Genomic DNA, 18107 nt, shown 5'->3' with positions numbered 1-18107 from the left:
CATCCAATCAACTTCGTTTGTTTTCTTTTTTATGTTTACAAAAATAAAGCCAACAAGTCCTCTAGAGCCTAAATCACATGGTCACTGTTATATGATCAGTGGGGGAAGAGTAAAGCAGAGTCTAACAACCAGCTTCAGCTTTCCTGTGGGCTAAAAATAGGCTTTTTCTACCACATATTTGAGTCGTCTATATAGACAAAAAGTCAAGTGCGAAATGAGTTCAGAAGGAAAGATAAGTTGACCTGGAGACCTTCTTTAATGACCAAAAAAGCTACACCCAAAAAGAAATATTAAAAGTAGATCAGATCATTAACAGAAATCTAGATTTTGGTTAACTAATCAAAACTGTAAGTAAAATCATTGGCTCATGTTATATTCTAGCACTCAGAGAGTTGAAACAGGAGAATCACGAGGTTTGTTACAGTATCAGTAATGGTTTGATAAGAGAAACCTCCTGGTCAAGAAAATAGAATCCCTGCTCTGAGTGGAGACCCAACATCTCAATTGGGCCATGCCAAAGGACCACCTCTACGAAGATGGGTTTACCTTAAGCCATGCTAAAGAGATAGGCAAAATTATTAGTCTTTTAATGAGATCATATACTTTTCCTTCAAAGAATCTCCTCCCCTAGTGTAGTAGCTTACCCAGTACAGCACCGCAGCTTTGTAAGTCTGTCCTTTTTTCCTAAAGTGTTCAGAAAAGTGAAACTTCTCATTTTTTCCTTTTATCACTTTTCTTGCATGTTTCTCCTAACATGTTGGGCTTCATTAACACAATGGGCTTCCCAAACATTTTGTGCTTCTTCACTCTTTCACTAAAGCTCCCCTCCCTGCCATGTGGCTACTAGTTTGCCATGTTTCTGATCTCCATGCCGATGTAAATGGCGTGACTCTGTTTTCCTTCTCTCCTCCATTCTCCTCCTCTGGGCAGTTGCTGAGATTTATAGCTTGCCTATCTTGGGGCTTTTCTTTACTAATAAAATTGTCCTTCAGCGTCTGTTTGAGTCCATTCTTAAATTCTTCTATTAATGAGACTAAGAACCCCAAGAGGGGACTTTGAGTTTTCCTTGCATCAGTTTGAGGCCAGACTGAGCTTCATAACAAGACCCTATTGAGTTGGGAGAGAAAGGCTAGATAGTGTATGTGTGTATGTATGTGTGTACGTGTGTGTGTGTGTGTGAGAGAGAGAGACAGAGACAGAGACACAGAGAGACAGAGAGACAACGAGACCAGAGGCAGAGACAGGAATGAGAAAGGTGGGCTAATATGGTCCATTGGTAACCTCTCTAGAGCTAGGGTGAGTTGGACTAAGCAATTTATAAGTGGCATCTGTGTCAACACTATTTCAGAGTTATGGAAGAGTGAGAAATATTAGATTAAATATATTAATGTATATATTCCCTTTTCTTTATTTGGGTTTTGATTTTTGAGATGGTATTACTGTGTGATCCAGGCTGACCTTGAACTGGAAATATTCCTGCTCCAGTCTCCAGAGTGCTGGGATTATAGGCATGTACCACCTTGGTCAGCTAAAATTTTCTCATCTCTAATTAATTAGTTGATTAATCAATGAAGCTTGTGGTTCTTGGGATAAAACCCGCATGCCGGACTAGTGCTGTACCACTGAGCTACATTCTCTGCCACCAGTATATCCTGCATTTACCATCTTTTCTAACAAAAACAAATTAGCTTACTATTTTGGGTGACTTAATTAAGTAAATTAGTCTTATCAAAGAGAGGGCTTCTCTAAATGAGACAGTGTAATTTCAGATTCTGATTCAGTGCTCAAAAAAAAAAAAATGTAGTTCAGTTGCTTGTCACCCAGTGGGACCTGTGGCTTGTTTTTATAAATAAATATGGAATGTGTATGGACTTTCCTATAAACAAATGTGGCCCCATGTGCCTAGTAATACCTGGGTAATGCTGATAAAATCCAAGTCCGATAAACACAATGACAAAGATGAATTCTGTATTTATATAGCTAAGAGGAAATTCATCAGCCAGAATTTATTGAACACCTCTGAGTATGCCCTGTGAGTTATAAGAAACCACACATGTCGAAGTCTCTTGCCAAACAGGACACAGACAAGTAAACAAATGTATAGTGTGTTGGAGATCTGGGCTAGCGATATGTCCCCTATTGGTTCCCCCTCAGTCCAAGAACCAGAGTTGGAAGATTCAGGAATGGTTCTGCTGGAGGAGCCCGTAGTTGAATTGACTCTTGTCTTTCCACATATACATTACACACACACACAGAGTTATTGAGTTAGAAATGCAGAAGTAAAAATATGAATTTCTCAGTATATCTTAATAAGCTTATTCAAAGTCAGCCACATATTTTACTAACCACCTCAGAGATCCAGAAAATTGCTAGTGCCTAAAAGCCCCCATCAGTCTCTGACTATCAATTACCCCACCTTATTCTCCAGAGGTAGTCACCATTATGACTTCTTTTCTTTAAAAAAATTTATTGAATTTTTGTGTATTTCATATAGAACATCTTAATCATCTTTGTACCCCCTTCCCCATTTTCTCCCTCCCACCCTCCCCACTGGAATTCATACATTTTGTCATTTTTGTGTCACGTCGTTAGTGTCCCCAGATGTCCCTCAGTGCAAGTTCATCCAGTGAGGTCTAGTCAGCCTATCTAGAGTCTCCCCCTTTAAAAATATCAGCTCTTCTTCATCCAGCAGTAGTCAGCTGCCCATAATTCTGTGGCTAAGATTGGAGCCTGCTGTCCATTTCCAGTTCTGTGTTGGATTTTTGTCTGTTTGAGTTTGCATGGGTCTTGCACATGCTGACACCAGTGTGGTAGGTCATATGAGAAGGGTCCCAGGAGCCTGTAGGACTCTATTTGCATATGGTCATGCACCTCCTCCCTGGCTCTTACGATCTTTCCCATTATGAATTCTAACATCATTTAGCCTGTTTTTGAACATGGAATAAATTAAATGGCACAGTATATCTTTTCGAGTTGACTTCTTTCACAGGGGTGCCTTTATGTTGTTGCCTACTGCTGTGCCTCATCCATCTTCACTGCTGTCTGTGTGAACATGCTGTTTACTTCATTTTATTAGTGCTGGTTATTTGAGTTATTCCCAGCATTAGCTCATTGGAAGGAATGTCATAAATACTCCTCTGCTTTTAATATCTTTTTGTGCATATGTGCGTACATTTTCATTGGGTATATGCGAATAAGGGAAATTTTTGGATCATAGATGACACTTACATTCAACAAACTTGACTTTTTAAAGTAGTTATACCAACTCCATTCATGCTATCACTGTGTAAGAATTCATTGCTCTGCATCTTCATCCAAACTTAGAAATTTCAGTCTTTTTAATTTCAGCTGTTCCATTGCCCATGTAGCAGTATTCTGTTGGGTTTCTTTAATTAAAATTTTTAATTTTATTTTATGTGTATGAGTGTTGTGCCTGCATGCATGTTAGTGCACCTGTGTCAGGCAATGCCTGTGCACCAGAAGAGGGAGTCAGATCCCCTGGAACTGGAGTTACAGATGGTTCTTAGCTTTCACGTGGGTATTGGGAACTGTACCCAGGTCCCTTGCAAGAGCAGCCAGTGCTCTTAACCACTGAGCAATCTCTCCAGTCCCTCTGTTGAGATTTTAAGTTGCATTTTTTCTGACTATTGACAGTAGGCTACCTTTTCACATGTTTATTGACCATCTGTGTCAGAAATTTGGATCTCTTTTGTGATGTGCTTATTCAAATCTCTTGCCCTTGAGCAGGTTCTAAGACTGCCAGAAACTGGACTGGAGAGATGGCTCAGTGGTTAAGAACACTGGTTGTTCTTGCAGAAGACCCGGGTTTGAATCCCATCACTCACTGGGCAGCTAACAACTGTCCATAACTCCACTTCCAGGGGATCTGACAGCTTCTTCTGTCTTCCTCAGGCATTGCATGACATGGGTGCACTTACCTACATGCAGGCAATAAATGCATACATGTAAAATAATAATAAGTAAAATATTTTTTTTAAAAAGACGTAGAAACTAAAGCAAGAGGAAAGACATGTAACTCAAAGTGAATAGCATATGAAACTTAATAGTATTCCCAGAGCATAGAAACAGGGCATAGGAAGTCAAAATCAGCTACTAGATAGTTAAGTCTTCATCATGGTCTCTAATGTAATGATCATGATCCTATCAAGACCACAGTACGCTTTTCTGTAATGCTGGCTCCTAAGAAATCTTTGATGGCCAAATATCTGAAAGTAAGACAAAACATATAGTTTCCTAAAAGGTGGGATTGTAAGTTCTTGGTAAAACTTCAGTTTTTCTCTGGCCCAGGTGACCAAGTGGGCCACTGATCATTTCTGTCGGCTGTCAAGGGAAGTGCCTGAACATTAGATTGAGCCTCGCTCTAAACTCTTTGGGAACTGGCTTCTGCTCCTCTGTCTCTTCTGCCAAGACAGCCTCCAATCCTTAAGCCTTAAGGATGGAAAAAAAGGAGAGGGAGAGCAGAGTCTGCTTCCCTGAAGCAGCAGTGTGAGCTGAGTAGAGCCTTGGCCATGCCTCAGCTGCATCTACGGAGATTCTTGGGCAGCTGCATGCCCTTGAAAGAGATCATGACAAACACCGTTTTGTAAAACACTCAGGTGCATCAGAAGCTGAGCTCTTTTTCCATCAGCCAAAGCTGTATGTCAGGCAGGGCCAACACATAGTGACTGCAAATTACCATTTCTGGTATGTGTGTGTATAGGAGGGAAGGGTGGGGCCAGTGTATAAGGGGAAGGAATGAGACTCTGTGGATTTGGATTATCTTCCAGAAGGAGTGAATGTCAACAGAAACACTGAATGTCCAGCCATTCATGAGGGAGCCATCTGTTTTGTTGAGGGCCCTCATCTCTGTCCTATGCTTCCATCACTGTGAACAACAGAAGGACATAGCTAGCTTCTGGCACAGCCAGGCTCTTCTCACAAGAACAGACCCTGGATTCAAGAGTCCTCGCACAGTCTTCTGACAAAACAGCCGTTCACAGAAAAGTGTCTCTCCCAGGCCACCCTTAGATTGACGTGAGGCCAGAGTCGATGCACAGCCAGACTCCAGGAGCCAAAGTTTCCACCCAGATGCCCAGAAACTGAAGCAATCAGATCTGGCCTACATAAAGGGACTTTATTCTGGGTTATTCAAATAATGACAAGTAGTTCCCAGGCTTTTGTATTTAATGAACTAGTAAATTTTCAGCAAAGGTTTCAGTGACCCAAATAAATTTCCAGCCTCTTATTTTCTCAAGGAAGGACATGTGACTGGTTTCTGTGAGGTCACATTTAATAGTCAGAGCCGCCATTTATTATCTACCCTGTGTAGAGCTCTGTGCTAGGTGCTTTTCCAGAGATACCTCATTTGATCATTAGACATCACTGTAAGGTAAGTTTTATTCTCATATTGCAGATAAGGAAAGGCTCAGATAGGCTGAGCAAATTTCCTGATGTCACACAGCTATGTTTACAACACAAGTCAATTTGACTACAAAGACTGTGTCTTTTACATTATATTGTTCATTACCTCTTAAATATGTGTATAAACTATTCTGATATGTTTTTTCTTTTTTCTTTTCATCATTTCTAGGGGATCAAACCTAGAGCCTACAAATGCTAGGCAAGATCCCTACCACTGGGCTATATCCTAGCTCCAGAAATGATTTTTAAACTTCTAATTTTTGTTGTTCTTTCTTAAAATAGTTATTTGCATTATTTTAATTAATTGTGTGTATATACATGTGTGCTTATGGGTATATGCATGTGTATGGGTATGTGCAGGCACCCATAGAGATCAGAGGCATTGGATCAGCCTTGGCTGGAGCTATAGGTAGTTACAAACTGCCTGACATAGGTCCTGGGAATTAAACCCAGGTCCTCTGGAAGAACAGTGTGTGCTCTCAACCATTAAACCATCTCTCCAGCCCTTTGTGTGTGTGTATGTATGAGTATGGTTTTTTTTTTTTTGAGATAAGATTTCATGTAGCCCAGGTTGGCCTTGAGCTCCCTCTGAACTCCTGATCCTCCTGCCTCTCCCTTGAGTGCTGAGATTATAGGTGTTTGCACTGCCATGCCTGATTTATCGCTGCTATTCTAATGAGATGAGAGAATGGCTAGAAATTAAAACCAGGTTTTGTCTTTGTGGAGAGGATTCTGTTTTGTGTTTTTTGCCTGAGTGCATGTGTGTGTGTGTATGTGTGTGTGTATGTGTGTGTATAGGTACACATGTGTACACAGGTGCACATATACATGCATGCATGAGGAAACTAAAGGTCACCTCAATCCCTCTCTACCTTATTTTCTGAGACAGGGTCTCTCACTGACCTGGAGCTTTTTGGTTCAGCTTGACTGGCTGGCCAGTGAGCACCAGGGTCCACCTGTCTCTGCCCCACCCAACGCTGGGGTTACAGACATGCACCACCATGCCCAGCTTTTATGAGTGCTGAGGATCCAGCTTTTGTGGTTGCATGGCAAGCACTTTACCAACTGATCCATCTCCCTAGTTCCCTGGGTTTTTTAATTAACCTTCCTACTTCATTTTTTCCCAATATTATTCTACTTAGACTTGAAAATCTCCCAGAAGACAGAAACTTTAATTCTGACATTGTGACAAAATCTTATGTCTCTATGTGTATATGTTTATATATATTTGGTTATAAATCATATATGTTTTCACATACACATTTAGTCTGAGATGATGAATAATGAAACTTCTTTAAGTCTGTTTTGCTGAAAGGTAGCTCGATAGGTAGTTGCAGAGCAAGACTTCCAGGAGGAGGTATTTCAATATTCACTGTGTCTTTAATGGTCTGGCTGTTAAAGTGGGTAGCTTCTAGCTGGAAAATTTACCTCACAGAAATAAATTCCATGGCCACATAAATGAAGAAGAAAACTTTGTCCCACTTTTACTGCTTGGCAAGAAAACAAAAGACAAAGGGATGGACTGTGTGGGCTTCTTCCTCAGGAGACGTGTTACAGGCTAGACCATAAACCTCCAACATTGAGTTGTAGAAACCCTGACCCTTCAAGTACCTCAGAATGTGACTGTGCAGTCTCTGTATCCATCCTGCTCCATGGATTCAACCAAACATGGATGGGGAATTGAAAAAAAAAAGTGTCTGTGTTTAACATGCACAAACTTTTTTCCTGTCATTATTTTCTCAGAAATACAATATAGAAACTATTTACCTAGCATTTATAATGAGCTAGATATTATAAGTAATCTAGAGATGATTTAAATCATCAGGGGGCTATGTGTAGGTTCTATGTAAACACTACCATTTTATGTAAGAGAGTTGAGCATCCATGTATTTTGATATCTGTGGGAAGTCTGGAACCAACCCCCCCCCAAAAATACTGAAAAATGACTCAGTATTTCTGGATGAAGAACCTTCAAAGGCTGCATGAGGTCATATGGGTGGATCCTAATCCAACCTGACTGGAGTCCTTATGAGAAGAGGGAGAAATGCCAGAGATTCATGCCCACAAAGGAGAGGCCAGGTGAGGACACAGACAGGAGGGGCCCCTGCCAGCCTCTAGAGCTTCCAGAAAACAAGTTTCTGTTCTGGAAGCCACCCAGTCTTAAACAGCAAATAAGTACAAGAAAAAGTAGGCATTAGCCATGGTCAAAGCTCCTGTCTGGCCTCCATCATCAGTGCCATGCAGTTGGTTAAGACAGACATCATTGGAACATAAGTACTTAGTAGAGCACTTTACAGTGAGGCTGAGGAACAACCGAGGAAAGAGTTTTTCTGAGAGTAAAAGGGAAATCCAGTGCCAATTAAATAGTGATGTATATGGCTCAAACTAAGTTTAAGACGGGCCTGAGCTACATTGTGAGACCCCATCTCAAAAATCTAAGAACTGGAAATGTTGCTCAGTGGTAGACTATTTAACCTGCATGCTCAAGGCTCTGGGTCTGATCTCCACACACACACACACACACACACACACACACACACACACCAACCAAACAAAAATCCAAACAATAATAACTAACTCTGTTTAATCCTGCACATAAGTAATGATAACAATTCTTCTACCTACAAGGTTCCATTAAAATTCCTGCCACCAAGTGCCAACTGACCCTAAAATGAAGGCCATAGTGTGTAAGGAGGATGTGTAACTTTGCTTTTTCAAGTCATCTGAAAGATACTTTCCATAGAAAACTAAAGAAATTCTGTACTGGTGTTACTCCCAGTTTTTCCATAGATGACTGGTCTCAAGTGTCCCAGGTACGGATGACATGCCCAGGGTTCCCTTCTTTCTGCATGAATCAGAGCTCAGGATAGATGAGCAGAGATAAGGCAGGAGCTAAGAAGCATATGAGGATGAGTTTGGGGGGAAAGAAATCATCTGTTCAGCCAGAAAGTAGTAGGTCAGGTGTGCCAATTTTTTAGAAAGTTGTTTTGAGGCAGGGGGTCTCTCTCTGTGTTGTTCTAGCTGGGTTTAAGCAACCCCCTGCCTCACCTCCAAAAAACAAGGACTACAAAGCTATACCATTGTGCCAGCAATTTAGAAAGTTTGCGTGTAAGCCATAGGAGATTTTCTTTTTTCCAGACTTGGGACCTGGAGAAAAGGAGCTAGCTGCAGAAATGGTGTGCTGGTTAGAAATGCTGGTGGGAGAAAGTCTCAACTGAAAGGGGCAGTTCCATCTGGAGGCTGACAAAATATGACAGTGATGCCATGGGTCAAAAGAAGAGAGGTTAAGGTTGATGCAGGATGACTTTGGAACTGAAGTCAGTTGATGGTGCTTTGCATTTCTAAAGCCTGTACTCCCTGTTCATTTCAGGGCTGCGTCCACAGCAGAAAGTGCTTTCCCTTTGGCAAAGTTGCCATGCTTCCTAAGCAGCTTCTGCTCAGATAGTGAGAATGGTCTTCACTAAAGAAGTAAGCCAGGGCTAAAAGAAGAGGAACTCTAGGTTCCCAGAGGCAGCTATGTAGAAATTTGCCCAAAAGTGTAACTGTCTTTTCAGATACCAAGGAAATAAACATTGGTTTCAACACAGTTGAATGTGATAAAGAACTCTCATGATGTTTATTTCACTCATGTTCAAAATAGATTCCTTTGTATCCCCATGCTGCTTTTAAAATAACAAAGAATTTAGATACTATTAGTTCATCAATTCTTTCTCCTTAAAATAATGCAGTTTATTTGCTAATAAATAAAAATATGGTTATTGAATTTGTATTATTGGGGCTCATATGTTATAGTGAGGATATATATATAGTATATTGATTTTTAACTTATCATTTTTGGCAAGTATGCTATATAGTAGATGCCATAAATTTTCTAAGTCCAAGTGGCTTTACATTATTAATACAACTGTCTTTCTTAATGTATAGGTTCATGTCAAAGAAAAGTGAATCTTCTAACAAATGACTTGGTCCTGAGTAAAAAGGCATTTAAGATGTGATTGTTTAGATACTAGCTATATCATTTGTAGTTCCAAAAGTTTTCGTGTTACTACATAGGCACATTTTGTTTGGACAACTGCATCAAGGAATTCATTAATTCTTATGGCTTCATCCTTACTTTTTTAAAATGTAATTTCTTAGCTAGACGCCTGTAATCCCAGCTATTTGGGAGGCTGAGGAAAGAATATCACTGGTTCAAAGTATTCCTGGACTATATATATCAAGTTCAGGGCCAGCCTGAGCAACTTAGTGAAACCATCTCAGGTATCAAAAAGCAAAAACAGGGCTGGAGCGGTCACATTTGTCTAGTATGTGCAAGACCCAAGGCTCAGTTCAAAGGGAAAAAAAAAAACCAAAACAAAACAATCAAACCACTAAATAAATGATGTTGTTTCTTATAAGAATTATGAGACATAAAATAAATTATGTACACTATATATTTACTGTAGAATATTTGAAAATTACATAAAATTTCACTTAAATCCTCGATTTCACTATAAAGCAATTACCTCTAAAACATCACCTATTAGTTTCATTCTCTCTCCCTCTTTCTCTTTCTCTCTCTTCTTTCTCTTTCTCTCTTAACACACAAATTGATAACATATATATGTTATGGTCATAGGTCGTTTTGTACTTGATACAGCATTCATATCTTTCCTTATGATTAAGCATTCTTCAAAACCATGATTTACAGACCACATAGTAGTCTTATATTTTGCTATTAAGATTATTTGAGGGATCAGAGATGGCTTAGTCAGTAAAATGCTTATGCACAAGGAAGACTTGAGTTTGATCCCAGTGCTCATGTAAAAAGCAGTGTCCCACACCTGTAATCCCAGTGAGGAAGAGGCAGAGACAGGCAGATCCCTGGGGCTTGCTGGTCAGTCAGTCAGGTTCAGTGAGAGACCCTGTCTCAAAAACGAAGTGGCAAAGTATCTGAAGAAGATACCTGATGTCAACCTGTAGTCTCTATCTACACTCATACCATGCACCAGCATACACATGAACGCTACACACTTTTGTGCACACACACACACATACATACACACACACACACACACACACACACACACACACACACACAATTACTTTTTGGCCAGACATTGTGGTGGTTGTCCTGGTTACTTTTTATTGTCAATTTGACAAAACCTGGGAAGAAGGAACCTCAATTGAAGAATTGACTAGATCAGATTAGCCTGTGGGCATATCATATTTTCTTATTTGTGAATTGATATAGGATGACCCATCCCATGCTGGGTGGTACCATCCCCAATGCAGGCAAAAGCCAGAGAACAAGCCAATAAGCAGCATTCTGCTATGGTTTTTGCTTCACTTCCCGCCCTGACTTCCTTTAATGATGGATTGTGACCTGGAAGTATTAACCAAATAAACCCTTTCCTCCCCAAGTTGCTTTTTGTCATGGCGTTTATCACAACAACAGAAAGCAAACTAGAACAGTGATGCATGTCCATAATCCCAGCATTCAGAAAGTAGAGACAGGAGCCCCAAGAGTTCAAGGTCATCCTCAGTTATAGCAAGTTTGAGGCAGCCTGAACAAGCAATATGTCTGAAAAAAAAAAAACAACAAACATGCTATTTTTAAGTTTTTCCGACTGTGATGATTTCAATTCAGTTTGTACAGAAATATTTTAATTCTGGTTTCCTTACCACAAATTAAGGGAAGACTGGCATTATTGACAGAAGAGGGAGTGTCATGGGTAGGGATTTTGAAACAATTATGTCAGTTGCTTTCTGGAAACCCATGGGTTTGCAGATGCAATAGGAGAGTGTGGGCTCCTGTTCTACCACGACACTCCAGAGATGACCATTGACATTGAAATATGTAGAGTGGTGAGGGGAATGTCTCATGATTTTACTCACTTTTCCTTAGTTTCTGGTGATGGACATAATTTCTCAGGGTGGTTGATTCATAATCTTAAGAAGTGAAACATTTTTTTTTTTTAGCAAGCTTAAGACAAAACCAGCTATGACCATTTACCATGAGCCCTACTGCATCAGCATTTTCATAGCTGCATGAATTCTCGGTTTCCTAGAGTCTGTCCAGGAAGCTTCTTTTAATATAGGAAACTGTCTCTTGTGATCATAAAGAGCCCCAGTGATGTGCATGACCCATTCTGAACCCCGCCTTTTAGTCTTGTGCAATCCTGAAAAAGTTACTCAGCCTCCCTAAGCTTCAGTTTCCCTAACTGTAACTCAGGGCAGATAATCTTCACAGCAGTTCTCACAAGAATGAAATCTGAATTACACTTTCAAGGAGAGAGCACCACTATTAATAGGTGAAGAATGTTTCCCCATTGCAAGACAGGCCCACTAGAAAGATTCAGGCATGATACATCACTCTTAGAAGCCAGAACTTCTCAAGCCCTGACAAGTTGCAAGCTTCACTTCACTTTATTACAGAAGCTTCTAGTCAGTTCACACAGATCACTGTATTTCTTTGGTGGAACTGAATGAAGTTGGCCCGAGATGGGTTGTGCTGCTCAAAAGTGGCCTCAGACACTACAGTGCTTGCTGCCCTGCCACTTAGTACATGAGAAAGTTGCTCTAGAACTGACGGCAGGAATGTCATCCCTCATCCGGCTGCTCACAGAGAGAAAGAGCAATGCTTTAGTCCTGCTGCTGAGCCCTTTGGATCATTAAGGTCGTTGGGAATCTGGCTTTTCATTAACGTTGTGATTTGTGGTTTTTCTGTCTAGGGATCTGTAAGTTGAATGTCGATTCTTAGTCAAAGATTTTATTTTGTTTTCTTTCACAGATAATTCAGGTCTTTGAGTAACGAATTTTAAGAGTGTAATTGTTGTTTTACAAGATTTGAGAACTAAGTTTCAAGTTTTAGACTGTAGCTGCAATCCCACAAGCTGAAGATGCGGCGGGGTACTCAGCAGCCGTTCAGCCTTGCTGACAAGTTGCCTGCCAGCTGGGCGTTAGTGGGAGAGGCACCCTGACTTAGCTCTCTGAACTGCTTTCTCTTTCACATTCTTGTGCTTTTCCAGCTGAGGGCCAGAAGGTGGGTGAGACTGATAGGCAGGCTTCGGCAATGTCAGACATCCTCCAGGAGCTGCTCCGGGTCTCCGAGAAAGCCGCCAACATCGCCAGGGCGTGCAGGCAGCAGGACGCCCTCTTCCAGCTGCTCATCGAGGAGAAGAAAGATGGAGAGAAGAACAAGAAGTTTGCTGTTGATTTCAAGACCCTGGCCGATGTGCTGGTACAGGAAGTTATAAAACAGAATATGGAGAACAAGGTAAGAGGTCACAGCCAAGGGAGCTATGAGATCTTTGCCTCTGTGGCCCGACAGAATCAACAGCATGCCTTTTACTGACCCTCAGAATGTCTTGGATTCAAATAGACATCTTGGGGTCCCCACCCTTATTTTGATTACAGTGTTCAAAAATGGTCTTTGCAGGAAATCATTCAAGTATAGAAAAGCAAACCAGAAAACAAGAAGCACTCACAATTCTAACATGTAAGCATTCTGCATTGAACCTTTTACTTATTGATGAGGTTCTTTTTAATAAGTAATACGTTTTCTGGAACAATGCAAAATTAAGATCCCTACCAAGTCCATGACTAGAGAAAATGACAGCTTTGCACTGCTGTGAATTGTTAGGTACCTTTTTCTGTGTGGTGGAGCCTGTGTGACCTGTGTGGTTCATTTCAGCACAAGGAAAAAGTATGCTGTTCTGTGACTGATTTTAACTTCATGCATAAAGTCTCAGCTTTTCAACTAAATCGTTTCTCTAATATTTGCCTTGGTTATGGGCTCATAATTAGATAAAATCTCCCTTTTCTTTAGTTGTGACTAATAGTGATTGTGATTCTAAGTATGGAACTGACCAGAAAAAAAAACAATATTTGTAAATAGTAATACCAGCAGACACTTATAAATGCTTACAGTGTGCTAGACTTTAAGTATACTAATTTTACCTGTAACAATTGTATGAGGTAAGAACTATGTGTCCAACATAATGGTTGAAAAAGGGGTGGCACAAAGAGTTTAAGTAACTTGCCTAAAGTTGCATGGCTGTGCATGGTTTTTGAACCAGAGTCTGTGTTCTTATAATTCTACATTGTCTTTTATATGTTTTCTTTTCTTTTCATATTTGGGAGGATAGAACTTTATAACAAAGCTTTATAAAATATTGGAATATTTTCAATGAATTTTTTTAAAATTTAAGGACACCTTTAGAATCAAGTAAAATCTTGACTGCAGGCAGGATAAGAGAATAAATAATAATATTTCCACAAACTATATATTTGTTTTCATGCCCTACACTGGCTCCAGTGAACTAAATGTGGCAAGCTTATTTTTGTTTGTTACTGATGGAGACAGTTGGCTGCAAGGACTGGTTGAGCAGCTGAATTAGATATGTATCAACATTATTTTTTATGGGTTAATATGTGCCCTGACACGTTAGAACACATCCAGGCAATTGTTTACTCATGAAGTAATGCCAGAATTTATGAACAAATGATTTCCATTTAGGCTGCTTTAAATGTTTTTATTTCTGGACCCCTCCATCCTGCATTCTAAACAGGTCTTTAATCAGGCTTGGGAGACCGAGCTCCAGTCCTGATGAATAGGCAGGTTGCCAACCCTTGTAGATTTGTACTGTTTTACAAAAGTATTTGAAGCAGTTCTTTGCTTTTGTTCCTGAAAACACCATGCATATCAGAAGTTAGCATATATTTTGAGAAAAAAATTTTTTCTTGAGAGAAGGGAAATGTATCTATTTGAAAGCTTCTTGATCTCACAGAGACGAGAGGCAGGCCTTACTGGAATCCATTGTTTTACCCTACATTAATGCATAGATTATGAGTCAATAGTTTTTCTTCTTTTCTTTTTTCCTCTATCATCTCCTAGTATGAAGGCTAATGTTGTACATCTGACAGGTGCAGAAACATCCCTGAAAATGGGAACAAAATCTAATGCTGCCCTCCAATCTCTTCTCTCCAACTTAAGAAATGATTTTAGGTATCTGATCAATAATATTAAGTTCCATGGGATGATGTTTAAGAGCAGGGTTAGAATATATTCTCGGGGCTGGAAAGATGGCTCAGCAGTTAAGAGCATTGACTGCTCTTGCAGAGGACCCAGGTTTGAGTCCCAGCACCCATATGGTGGCTAACAACCATCTGTAACTCAGTTCTAGGGGATCCGATGCCTTCTTCTGACCTCCATGGGCATTGTACGACATGGGTGCACTTACACACATGCAGGCAATACACTCATACGTATAAAATTAAAAAATAATAATAATAGAATATATTCTCTGCAAGCATCCCAGTCCCATGCCCCTCACACAGAAGGCTGGCAGGACATAGGGAAGCCAGACCTCTGCCATGGTTTGGACTTTCAAAACTGGCAAAGGAAGAGGAAAATATTAGAAAACTGCACACTGGGCCAAACTGAGTACGTTTTTCATGCTCAAGTTGGCTTCTAGAATTGGAAGTTTCTGAAGTTCAGATCTGTGTTTGTGGAACTCTGTTCAGAAGTGACTGTGCGGGTGGGGTTTGCTGTTGTTTGTTTTTGTCAAACTCTGACTCATTCAGTTTCCAGGTTTGGGGAAAAAAGTTTTTGGAGAAGAATCCAATGAGTTTACAAATGATTTGGGTAAGTATAAAAATTGTAATCTGTTTTTATAATTTAACTATCATCTTTTATTCTGATTTCCAACTTAGACCATAAGATATATGGATGTTGGGAAGTCTTTCAGTGCAAACAGCATAATATATTTAAATTCTAAGCTTCACTTAGGTGCTGCCTCAGAATATCATGACATTCAAGTTTTAGAAAGAGAGAGAGACGGTCTCTTGGAATCCTCTAGTCAGTCTGTGCCTCATTTTAAATTTGAATCTGTAGCATTCGAATAATTTATGACTTAACCTTTGGGAAAAATTGGATGGCCTTTGAATCTAATGGGGTTAATTGATGCCCTGAGAAAGATGCCCATCTATATACTTGAGTAGACCGAGTCAGGGCCTGGATTTAAACTCATTTATGCACATGCTGGGACTCCACAGTCTTTGACTGAGACTATAAAGGAGGCCTTGTCCTGAAATACTGTTTGGTGCTCACTTTTAGAATTTCTCTGGGTCTCAGGATCTCTGTGAAGGTTCTTTAGTTAACTAAAAGCTTCATTTTAGTACCATTTTTTAAATTTGTTTTTGTTTGTTTGCTTTATATCTGTTTAAGGTGGGATCTTCCTATGTTGCTCATGCTGGTCTTGAACTCTTGGCTCAAGTGATCCTCCTGCCATGGCCTCTAGAGTAACTTGGGTCTACTAGTATATGTCACTCACCCAGCTTGTACCAAGGTTTTAGTCTTACTTACTTCATTTCCTGTTAGTGGGGTCTCCTTCAATAAATCTCTGAGTTCCCTAATGGTGGAGGGAAAACCTCACAATCTTTACCTTTTTTCAGAGAAACATTTTTGTGTCTATTTAACGGTAGAAGATATAAAATAATGACCTTTAAAGCTGATCATGTGACAAATTGTTAAATATCTAGAATCACAAAGAAAACTAATTTACAAATAAAACTAATTTCTGGATCAACTCTCCCAATGTTGTCACCTCCTCAGTGGGTGAGACTTCAACATGTACTTAGTGCCATGACTCTCAAAAAAGGAGAGATTTGTTTCAACTTCTGAAGGTTAAAAATAACTCCTATGATTAATTCACAAGACACTCTAATTTACAATCCTACATTTGACTATTTCATAAACAGTTATTTTAATGCATCATTTGTCTAGAATTATAGAGGCAAAAAGCATTCCTTGTCCCTTTTCCATGGACAGAGAAACCTGGAGAGGGGAAGAGAGTGACTGCTGGAAGGCAGGTCAGTGGCAGCAGTTTGGACTTGCCTTTAAGTGTGATGGAAACCAACTGGCCAATCTTAAGCAAAGAAGGCCGTGATTTACTCATTTGAATGATCTATGGCTTTTAATAAGCTCGAAGTAGTATTCAGTATGTGACAGTTACTAGCATCATGACTCCCCAGCTTTAACACCCCAACCTAGCTTGAATTGAACTTACGTACATTTCAGTGACTGTTTCTTGGTGATTCAGGGTCATTACTGTGGCCTAGAAGTGTTGCCTTATGGTAGAGCATTTGCTCAACGTGCCTGAAGATCCTGGGTTGCATCCCCAGCACCACAAAAGAACCCAACAAAAAGCACAGAGTCATCAATGTGATAGATTCACACTGGGCTCCCCAAGCTTTACTGATCCTATAGTGACCTCGGGTGTTTCTTAAAATTCAGCAGGTACCTGAGGCTTTAAGTTGCTAACAAGTTCCCAGGTGCTGCTGATTGGAATGGCTGGAATAGCCCAGAGAGCCATGTTTTCTCAATTTTTGAAGATTTTTTTTTCTTTTCCCCTCCATTGCTGTGACTTCTTTGTGTTTGTTCGTTTGGGGGTTTTGTTTTGGTGACTTTGGGGGATTTTGGAGGTTTTTAAAAATATTTTATTTATTATTTTTATGTGTATGCGTGTATTGCCTGTATGTAGGTGAGCGTGCGCACCCATGTCGTGCAATGCCCGTGGAGGACAGAAGAGGCTGTTGGATCCCCTGGAACTGGAGTTATGGACAGCTGTTAGCTGCCATGTGGGTGCTGGGATTCGAACCTGGGTCTTCTGCAAGAACAGTCAATGTTCTTAACCACTGAGCCATCTCTCCAGCCCCCTGGAGTGTTTTTTAAAACAAGGTTTTGCTGTGGAGCCCGGAATAGCCTTGAACACATGATCCTTCTGCCTCAGCCTCCCTCCAAAATGCTAGGATTCTAGGAATGTGGCACTACACTCCACTCTGCTGCCATTTCTTATTACTATTGACTTTCTTTTCTTTCTTTTTTGCTGCTGTTTGAAGCAGGGTCTCACATGGCTCAAACTGACCTCATACTTGCTGTAGAACCAAGGCTGGACTTGAAGTCCTGATCTTCCTGCCACCACTTCCCAAGTGCTATAGTTGCATGTGTGTGTGTGTGTGTGTGTGTGTGTGTGTGTGTGTGTGTGTGTATCACCATGTCAGGCTAAATCTGCCTATTTTCCCAGCATCTTCTCTTCCTTTCCCTGGAATCTAGGGGCCCCATTCACCAGTGGCCTAACATACTTGTTTTAAGAGATGGAAAGGTAGCTGGTCTTGTAATTCTTCCAGTATGTTACACAGGGGAGAGCCTTTGTGTGTGGCATTGAGTCATTAAGAGATTTCTATTTTCCATCTTATACTATTGAAAATAAACAATTTTTTCTTGTTAAAAGCTGTATTGTAAGGAAGTAGAAGCAATTCAGTATGTGAATAAAACTTCCGTTCTTCTCAATAACTTATTCAGACACAGAGTAATCTATGCATACTAAAAGTCAAAAGCAAAACTAACCAAATAAAAGACTAATCATCTATTGGTCTGCGGATCTCCTTAAACTGGATGCAAGGTTGTTCCCATGAAGACTTTTTTCTGGGGAGCAGGCCTTGAGAGTCTTGGAGCCCATTCTCTCCCATTGACATGTAGAACATTGGGTCACCAGTGCCCTAGGTGATCTTGACAGTCAGTCAGATTTAAGTCTTCACCTGGCCTAAGAGCACAGGCTCCTTTTTCCCCTCCCTACTACTCCCATTGATGATTTACCACTGAAACTTCTGAGATGTAATGGCCTCAGTCTGTCTTTATTCTA

At 40.3% G+C, this 18107-nt stretch overlaps 1 protein-coding gene across 2 annotated transcripts in view; it reads left to right on the top strand.

Moving 5' to 3' along the window:
* Inpp1 (inositol polyphosphate-1-phosphatase) overlaps window positions 1-18107 on the top strand; it is a 29927-nt gene that overhangs the window by 6552 nt on the left and 5268 nt on the right. Inside the window, exons 1-3 of one of the 2 annotated variants that reach the window (XM_008835620.3) lie at window positions 5328-5389; window positions 12432-12679; window positions 14989-15049. In XM_008835620.3, coding sequence (XP_008833842.1) covers window positions 12476-12679; window positions 14989-15049 — 265 coding nt within the window. In that variant the 5' untranslated portion in view covers window positions 5328-5389; window positions 12432-12475. Of the gene's footprint in view, window positions 1-5327; window positions 5390-12431; window positions 12680-14988; window positions 15050-18107 lie in introns of those variants that run through there. The other variant, XM_008835619.3, reaches the window with a different exon arrangement.

This window comes from Nannospalax galili, unplaced genomic scaffold, assembly GCF_000622305.1.
Source record: "Nannospalax galili isolate Female #2095 unplaced genomic scaffold, S.galili_v1.0 scaffold115, whole genome shotgun sequence".
NCBI classification, from domain to species: Eukaryota; Metazoa; Chordata; class Mammalia; order Rodentia; family Spalacidae; genus Nannospalax; species Nannospalax galili.
Note: the sequence above shows the minus strand (reverse complement) of the source record. Positions and strands in the feature narration are given on the sequence as shown.